This window comes from Chiloscyllium plagiosum, unplaced genomic scaffold (genome assembly GCF_037043375.1).
Source record: "Chiloscyllium plagiosum isolate Xiang-an unplaced genomic scaffold, Cpla_swu_hap1 HiC_scaffold_45, whole genome shotgun sequence".
Lineage (NCBI taxonomy): Eukaryota > Metazoa > Chordata > Chondrichthyes > Orectolobiformes > Hemiscylliidae > Chiloscyllium > Chiloscyllium plagiosum.
In genome coordinates this window covers 72,293,868-72,303,873 of record NW_028270183.1, presented here as the reverse complement: position 1 = coordinate 72,303,873, position 10,006 = coordinate 72,293,868, and the positions used below count along the sequence as shown (strand labels likewise).

General features: G+C 41.9%; 1 protein-coding gene across 1 annotated transcript; it reads right to left on the bottom strand.

The window, feature by feature from the left end:
• Positions 1-2,714: 2,714 nt before the first annotated feature.
• LOC148136745 (putative G protein-coupled receptor 139) lies at positions 2,715-9,396 on the bottom strand. The gene is made up of 2 exons (XM_087983361.1): positions 9,216-9,396; positions 2,715-3,622 (listed from the first exon to the last, which is right to left on the bottom strand). The coding sequence occupies exons 1-2, from the start codon at positions 9,394-9,396 to the stop codon at positions 2,715-2,717; spliced, it is 1,089 nt and encodes a 362-aa protein (XP_087839487.1).
• Between the last annotated feature and the right edge of the window lie 610 nt (positions 9,397-10,006).

The following is a 10,006-nucleotide window of genomic DNA, read 5'->3' as shown; positions in this document are numbered from 1 at the left end:
CTGCGATAGTCTGAGGTACGACCTCTGAGATGTGTTTTACTATTTAATGCAGGAGAAATGATTCTGAAGCTGTCAGTCAGTCAGCAACATTAGGATAGTTAATGGCAGCTCTTTCATGCCAACTGAGCACTTTCATTGTACTTAGAAGCAAAGAAGGGGAGTTGGGATTCCATGTTCATTTGAGTACAGCGTGCATTCAGTAGAATTATGGCGACACAAAACAAGGTTTCAATAACCAGGGAGTGAAATGATACCAACGCAGTGTTGTAATCCCTGAATGGTCGGTGGTATTGGACGTTTTTGAGACAAAAATGGGAATTGCTGTGATAGGTCGATGGAATGACATATTGCTGTTTCTGGATCTAGAACAAAGCTTAACTGCTTAAAAAAGAAAATCAAACAGTTCTCAGAAACGCTTTCAAGATTACAATGAAGGAACAAGGCCTCACATTTCTGTACATATGAGGTTATTGACTGAGGACAGCAAAACTCGTCCTCGAGAGCATTACTTCATCAGCTATGTTTGTCGAACATTCTGTGAGTTGTGTTCTCTGTGGAAGTACTTCACCCAAAACGCCCTGTCTTCCCCTAACAACCACTGAAGTCCCCACACCCTTTGCTCCTTTGGCTACAGGCTGTGGACCCGCCACATTTTCTTGCTCTAGCAACACACAACGGACTCAACGTCTTCTGTTCGCTTGCAACGGGCTGTGGATGTTTTCATAGTCACTTCCCCCATTGCAAACAGTTTTCCCACAAACGCAGTGCTTCCATAGAAAAGGTCCGTGACATTTCTCCTCTGTACTGGTCGCAACAACCAGTGATCTCACACCCGATTTGTTCCTGCACAATGGCCTGTGCACCAAATCACTTTATTCTGTACCAACGCCATGTGCTTCAATACACTCGCTTTTATCTTTGTGATGGTCAGTGGCCTAAAACATCTCAGTTTGCCAAGCAGACCCGTCCCCATTCTGCTTGCCGAAAAGCAGTGTCTGGTCCACTCTATTTGTTTTTTTCCACCAATCAATGATTTGCTGCACCACTCGTAGTCTGCTCCTTTCACAATAGACTTTGAACCCGCAAACACTGTGTTCTCCAATAATGGTCTGTGGCCCCACCATTGCACTGGTTCCCCAAATTGCGTCTGAAACTACTTGGCACACTGCTCCGCAGCAACACCAGTTGCCCACACTAATCGCATAGTAACGGCCTATGCCCGCACTTCGAAATTATTGCACAGCAACACCCGTGAACCCACCTGCCTCACAAAGTACCTAGCAGCAGACCGTGATCCCACCGACACTGGATTCACATAGAAACGCTTAAAAGCTAAGCTTCCAAACCACCATGTTGTCCGAGCAACAGTCTGCAGCCCAAAACTAACTCTGTTAAACTTACTGTTGGCTGAAGACCAGTACCCACTCAGTTCCGCTAACAACAACCTACAGCCTAAAACTTACTCTGTTCCCCATCTGCGGGTTGAAGCCCCATACTCTGTTGCAATAACAACAAAAAAAAACTTCAACCCGAAATTCAATCTGTTCCCTATGGACAGCCTGCAGTCCAAAACACACTGTTCCCTGAAAAACGGCCTGCAGTCCAACACCCACTCTGATCCCCAAGCGTGTGGACCTACCTCCAAAATTTTCACTCAGCAATCGTCTGGAGACTCAATACCATTCTATTCCTCTTATAATGACCAGTGAGACACACCAAGTTTGATGACGAATCGAACCCCATTTGTCCCATACTCAATTTGTTCTTCCCGCAATATGAGAAAGGATCTGAGAAACAGCGATATGGAGGGCATTATGAATCCTGGAGAAGGGGAGACTGGAACTTTAGCACAGAATGCAAGAGAGAGAGAGAGAGAGAGAGAGAGAGAGAGAGAGAGAGAGAGAGAAAGAGGTAGAGAGAAAGAGACAATGAGAATGGGTGAGAGAGGAACAGTGAAATACAATGAGATAGATGTGGAAGATAGAGTCGGTTATGTTGTTGAGAGTGGGGTGGAGATATAGAGGGAGAGGAAGCGTGAGACAAAAATAACTTCGGCCGAACCCAAGTCGCAGTGGGTGACCCAGGCGTAAAAGCAAGAAGCGAGTGACTTAAACCCAACGCCTGAGCTCAGTCACGTCCCCTTCCCTGAGGATCAGGACCTGGAGTCGAGTCAGTCTCTCTCTAGGTAAAACATCACACAACACCAGGTTATAGTCCAACAGGTTTAATTGGAAGCAATAGCTTTCAGAGTGCCGCTCCTTCATCAGGTCGTTGCAAACCTGATGAAGGACAACCATCTGATGAAGGAGCTGCACTCCAAAAACCAGTGCTTCCAATTAAGCCTGTTGGACTATAATTGGTTTTGTGTGATTTTTAACTTTGAAGACCCCAATCCAACACGATATCTGCAAACCATGTCTCCAGTTTAGCTTCTTCAACATGAAGACAAGCAACAATATATTTCACTCTGCTGTTTTAAAAGTTTTAATGAAAATGGAATATTATTTGCAGGTTTAAGTTGTAGATACAGCCAGCTGAATGTTGTCTTCTCTCACTGGACCCTGAGTTAATAGAAACATTGAAATATGTCCCTGCAACACCCTGTGGGGTAAGTTTGAACACATCAGTACACTCATTCTTTTACCATGGTGACAGACTGCTTCACTGTCGTAACATTGGGCTTGAAATGAGGAAATCCTGGATGGATGGATTGCTTAAATATTCAATTTGACTGCTTGATAAATTTTGATAAAGGGATATTTCAGCACTTTTTTCAGCTCCTGTCTGAACATAGTCTGCGTCACGACATATATTGCAGAGTTTGTGCAGCAACTGAGGAGTTGCAGCACGAAGCCCAATTCCTGCACAAACCAATCTAGGTACACAGACCGAAACCCAATATTATACATCCGGATCCATATGGAAAATAGCATCAACAGTGACCACAATAGGATGAAATTGGCTGAGATCAGGAACAGTAAAATGATGGTCTTCTTTCGATTTTGCATTTCTGTATCACACTGAGCATCCCCATGGGTGTGAGCCCGTACTCTCCTGCGGACTCTACTGATCACTAAAATATGTCTGACTGTGAAAATATTGAGCAGCAATATCATGAGAAATGGTAGAGCTGGATTCAGGATGAAATGGAGGAACTCAACTGTGACCCACACAGTAGAGTATTTAACCTCGTCTGTTACCTCACAAAACCAGGGGTCATTCATCAGACGATACTGAGTTGTGAACATAAAAAACCAGAAAATATTCTTTAAACTGCTCAGCACAGTCACTGTTCCGAGAACCACAGCTGCCGTTTTCTCAGTGCAATATTGACTTTTCAATTTCCTACAACAAATGGCCACAAGTCGATCGAAGGTGAAACTGACGGTGAACCAGACAGAACAATCAGTCGCTGCATACAGCAGGACAGCGTGTATATTACACACGGGGATGGACTTCAGGAAATAAAACTGTTCCCGATAAAAAGTGGGAATGTGTCTCAATATCAGATCGAGGATAATGACCAGTAGATCCGCCATTGCCATAGCCATGAGGTAACGACTAACACATGGAGACAATCCACAATCTTTATAAAGCAGGACGTAGATTGTCACTACGTTAACTGTGAGGGAGGTAAACAAAGAAACTATGCATCACTTTGGAGACAACGTTACAGTTTGATTTAATTCCAAGTGACATTTTCAACTGAGTTAATGTATACCGAGCGTAATTGAAAAAATGGAGCTGAAATAACAAATGGCTAGATCTGAATTACTTTCACAAATGTGTCGTAAAACACAAGAAATACTCTCTCCTGAACCACATAGACGACACTGTACAAAAGCTCATACTTTCTGGATCCTTCCCACGCACTCTATGACTCGAGAGACGTCACTGCTCCCATCTTTACAGTTCTGAATTCAGTGCGTGAAAACATTGTCGTCCGGGAAGGAATCTCTGTTGGTTCTTTGAAGACAAGCAGAGATTGGAAATTTTTGTCTTCCAGAATAAACTGGCCATGATGAAATTTAAACGAAGGAAAACCATATTCGTCCCTTTCATTGTCTGACGGGATTTCGAAACAGCATCTCATTCTTACTGCAACAGGGTCGCTTCCCTTGGGATCTTGTATTTTGCTCAATTAACTGACGTCCCAGCCGTTAATAAATAATGTTGTTTGAAGAATGTTCCGCATAATTTTACCAGGATCAGGAAAAGGAAATATATGGCACAAGTGGATGGGCAGATTATTTTTACTTTTGAGAAACACAGGGACAGACAACTCAAGAGAATGAGGCATTCAGTCGTTCAAAACTGCTTCACCTCTCAATGAGTTCGTGACTGATCTGATGCTATCCTGAGCTCCTTGTAACAGGAACCTTCCGTCATTCAATCAATTGGTGCCTGTCACTGAGTAGGCGACACGCCATCACTGCTGACAGCGGCGTTCGTCAGCAGATGACTGGGAACCATGTACACGACGACAGATGTTACAAACGGTACATTCCATCCCATTTATTTTAAGAATGTTTTACACTTAGCTACATGCTCATTTTATGGGAATCAAGATTCACTTGTCATTAATAGATTCCATTATTTTCATTGACTCACTTTATTTTCTTTAACCAAAGACAGCATCTATTCCTTGCCTCGTTAAAATAAAGGCAGAATGAGTGGTGGTGTGTCGAGGATAGCAGGATTAACGAAAATAATTAAACCATATGAGCTCAGGTGGTACGGTCACTGAAGTATTACTCAAACTATGGGTAAATTAGCATGGATAAAAGACAGTTTGAAATATGAGGACAGACTTTAACAGTCAAACCGTATCACAGCAACATGAAAACTCTATAATCCATCAAAGCCTCTCAAACATAAATAGGAGGAGGATAACTGCACATTGAGCCTCTTACTAAGGAACAGGAGCAGGACATTCAGGGCATTGAGCTTATTATTTGTGAACACCACGATTACATTTAGTCCATCCACTGTATAAACCAGGAATAGAATTAGCTCATTCTTTCAGTCAGGCCCCTTATAGAAGTCAGAACAGGTTTTTTACAGCCTTAACTCTGAGAGACGTAAGTTGAACGTAAAGGTTATAGAAAAGGAAGAAGTTCGAATAGCTCTGTTCACTTGGGAGTAAATGTAGTGAGTAAGCTATGCAGAACTAAGGTAGATTATTCAAAGCATTATCAAGAATTTACAACAGGAGATTTGTAAAGTTAAAGCACAATCCATCAAAGTCAGCATGGTTTTATGAAGAATAAACCGTCTTGAATTATTTGATTGTGCTCCTTAAAAAAAATGTAGAGAACAAGGTGGGTAATGAGGAGACTGGAAATTTAATATATGTGGACTTCCAGAAGACATTGAATAAGGTGCCGCAGAAAGGTTTATTCGTAAAATAAGCTTGCATGAGGTTAGGACTAACTTTATTCGTTTGGATAGAGGGATGATGAACGAGCGAATGCAGAGAGGAAAAATTTTGGGGAGCGATAGATATCAGACTTATTCCCCAACTGTTCGCAAATTACGTCGCTGAGGCGTAAAAAACTGCAGTAAAATTTGCAGATTGCGTTAATACAGTTAGGAAATAATGTTGCAATAAATATAGGAGAAAATTATAAATGCCTGTGGATATGTTGTTGAAAAGGCTAACAATGAAATGAAATGTGACAAGGGTAAGTATGAGCTTATTAATTTTGGTCAGAGCAGTAGAGAGACAATTTGTTGTGTAAAACGAGAGCAACTTCAGAGTGCTTAGATGCAGATGCATTTGGGTTTCCTCGTACATTTCGCACGCAGGTTCAGCAGGTCATGAGAAAAACAAGTGCAACGTCGCCATTCATTTCGAAAAGAGCGTAAAAGTAGGAAAGCATTTTTGCGACTACACAAGTTATTTAAGAGATTGCATTTGGAGAACTGTGTATAATTTTGGTGCCCTGGCCGGAAAAGAGACTTAGTTGATTTGGAGGCAGTTCAGAAGCGGGTCACTGCGTTGATTGCCAAGATGAGGATTTTGTCGTATGAAGAGCGATTGAACAGTTCAGGCCTATACTCCCCTGAGTTAGAAAAAATGGCAGAAAACCTCAATGAAGTGTCTAAGGCTACTAAAGGTGTTTGGCAATGTAGAGTGGATTTTCTTTTTTGTAGGCCAATCTAGAACAAGATATAATAGTTTTAGATTAAGGAGAAGCAGATTTATAACAGGGTTGCAGAGAACTTACTGCTCTCAAAAGATTGCCACTTTTTGTAATTCACTGCGGCACTGAGTAAATGAAGCGTTATGGCCCCGGGAAGGAAGATGGGACTGAGGCCGAGATTACATCAGCCATGACGACATTCAATGTTGGAGCAGGTTCGAGGGGTTGAATTGCTGACTGATGCTCCCCGTTCTTATTCAGCACTTCAAGTGTGCTGAACAGAAACAGAGGAGGACTGGCTATCAAACAGGAAGCAGGTACTGAGGATAAATCAGTCTTGTTCAGTTTGCCATCCGTAACTGGTGAAGTCATATAGTGACCTATGATGGGTTATCAACTGTTTGCAATCTACATCAATGATTTGAAGGAGTTGAACAAATGTAATATAACTACATTTGTCGGCGACATTGGGGTAAGTAGAACATTAAATTTTCGAAAGCTGTTGGTGTCTGCAAATGGATTTAGAAAGACAAAGTCAATGGATAATATATTGACAGGTGGATTATAACGTCATGTATCTACTGCTATTTTTCCGTTCAGGAAGAATGGAAGTCAGTATGTTCCTTACATGGAGAGATTTTACAGGATGCCATAGTAGACCGTGTACTGGAGGGTTCACTCTGATCGGTTCAGACATTGGAACTGTTTCCCCATCTCCCTGATGGTCTGCTGTCTGATGTTACCATTAGGTTATTGCTATCAGTATACACGGGTTATTTTGATGTGTTTGAGCGGTGGTGCAGCGAGGTCGGGGGTAATGTTTCGAACCATGTATCAAGATAACAACATTTATCCGAGATGCATCCTTTTCTCTCTAAGTGTCCATACGACAACAACGTTAATGGCTGACTGCTTCTGAATAAAGAGGTTGTAGGCTGATGCCAGGAGATTGGACATTCACCAACATTATGTACTATTGCAAGCCAACATCATTAAATTGAGAATGCCTTTCGATTCTCTGCACATCCACATTAACATGTGGATCTCGCACGGCCGTGACTACCACCAGGAATCCCTCTATATTGGGAAGCAAGGATACATCTGACAGTTCCCAGCTAAGGTCGAACACATTACGTTCACCTTTGTCTCGACGTAGATCGCTTGACATCAAACGGTGACACTGATGTTGACATACAGGAAGCGTATGGATATGTCACCAGCTCCTGTCTGGAGGGTTCTGGCTCACTGAATCTCAATGCAACTTTGGATGTCAGAGCCACAGAGTCAGGTCGTGTTGAAGGAAATGTTATCGCTCTGCTGCTTAAAATTTTATTATAGTTAGAAAGCTGCTCTTAGAAAATGCAGGAAGGACAAAGGAGGTCCCTTGCCCCCGCGCCTACACTCACAGTCCGTTGTCCCAGAGCTTTCCCTCTGTGCAGCCTCTTCAAGATTTATTTCCATGTTGCAAACACACAAACTCCAACTACAGTCCCTATGTTTCGTCCACAATTGCGTCACTAAATCTTTCAGTCTGCTTGACCATCTGAAGCATCTCACATCACAACCTTCAGCAATCCATCTGCACCACTTTTACATCAAGTGGAGACAGTCAGAAGGTCAAGTCAGATGTCTCCGATAGGGGTTTGGTCACGTTACTGATCATACGAACAGCTGACAGGGACAATCACAAGCGTTCAGTGGACAGGCACAAACTGAGTATCAAAGTCGTCGTTCAATGATGCAGTAAACCCTTGTCCAATATGAAGCACCACATGGAACACAGAGGGAAATCAAAAACAGTTCGACACGCATCATTTCATTATTTCTGAGTATCACAATGCTTCTACTCAATGTGCTATGGAAACCAAGAACCAAAAGAAGGAAACGACATCGTGGGATGGAATGATTAGCATTAAAGATAGTAACAGAAAATGATTTAAACAAGACTTGATGAGGGATCATGGGGAAAATAAATAGGAAGTTTCATGGACTGCATGCTTGCTACTCAGTGGGATGCAAATCATAACATTGATAACACTGAAAAAGTCATTGCCACATTGTGTGTGTGTGTGTGTGTGTGTGTGTGTGTGTGTGTGTGTGTGTGTGTGTGTGTGTGTGTGTGTGTGTGTGTGTGTGTGTGTGTGTGTGTGTGTGTGTGTGTGTATGTGTGTTTGTGTGTGTATGTTTGTATGTATTGTGTGTGTGGATGAGAGAGAGTGTGCAAGAGAGTGAGAGAGAAAAAGTTGGGGTTTGCTGGTAAGTGTGAAACTAATTGAGCGATAACTTAAGGGAGGAATTCAGTTTAAGTATGAACAAATTGCAGGCTTTTGGATAATTGACTGAGGTGCGTTTCATGGACTGATGTGATGACCTTCTTGAGAATATTAAAATAGAGATATCGTCGAACCAATGAAAGTACCGATAAGTGTGGACAGGAATGACGGATGGATAGGATTTTGGTGAGAGTTTGCATATGAGCTGTAGAGTATCGACGAGGATTTGCTTTTGCAGGTCTAACCTGCACGTGTTTGCAGCAAATTATAGATATCATTAAGACGATTTTTCTTATGTCACAGTTCGAACAACGGAAGGGATGAGCCAGTGAATTGCATTCTGGAGGTGTTTAGCAGTTTCATTTAGGAATGCTCAGAATGTGGTATCAGGAATCAGTTAATTTCCAAAGGGATCCCCACAGATTTGATTGTCTGTTTCAGCCTCAGATAGTGGCCAGGGATGGGACAGAGTCTGAGGTCGAAAGTAGAATTTGTAACCCTAAGAGAAGACAGTGACCTCTCTGCTCCCAAATTTTAAATAACATGCTCAGTAATACAACAACGTAGATCAACACCGAGTAAGTAAGCATTCAGAGTCATGAGGGACACTGAGAGAAGCAAAGAGAGAGACAGTCAATGAAATGATTCCCTGAAGCAGCTAGTAGTGGCTTGTAGCGTGAATATCTAGATTAGGTGTCTCAGCCTGAACAATAATAGCAGCAAGTGCAGTTTTGAATAGAACAGTAATACAGTTATACACGGTTTACAGAAATAATAACTGGACAGTGAAACTTACCAGGCACACTAACTATAGCCAGGATAGGGTAATAAATATGTTGAAAAACGTAAATTGCATATATGATCCGATGTGATAATGGTAGAGCATGATAATATGTAGAAAGATACCAAATAAGCCCAGAAAGACTCTTGTAGATTTTTGTCACATTCCAGTCTACCGTTTCAACGTTCTGATCCATTGTTGGAACAGTCTGATTTTATGCTATCAGATTCCGAGCTCTTCGGCCCCTCTTTCTGGAGCTGCTGATTCCTGTCAGGGCTGTCGGTAATGGCGCTCCTCAACTCTCGCATAACACATTGAAAAACGCCCATTTATCATTAATAAATGCTAGCGCACTACTGGGATAGTTAGAATCCACGGGGACTGACGTTGATCAGAATCTCTGAACAAACAGTTTCAGTTAACCCTTCTTTGCATCACTTTTCATATCACAATAAAAGGCACTTTTAATCGTTCTGCATGGAATCTATGAGGTTTGCTGAGGCATGGATTATATATCTTTTAATCTTTTTGATCTTTCATCCTTGTATGTAAGAGTAATGCCAAGACAATTCAGGATTGTATATGTTGCACCAAACAAAGTAGACAGGAAATAAATAATACACCGGTTTAATAAAATGACTGGTGGAGAAACGCGTTGAAACCATAAACCAGAATACTGATATTCAATGCTCATTGACTTTGATTAATGCTGCTCCTAGTTTTAAGCGCACCGTTATCAAATCAGAAATAAAAATGAGACATCTTATAGAGCGTTGAAACAATCGGCAGCATTTCTGTCTGTGTGA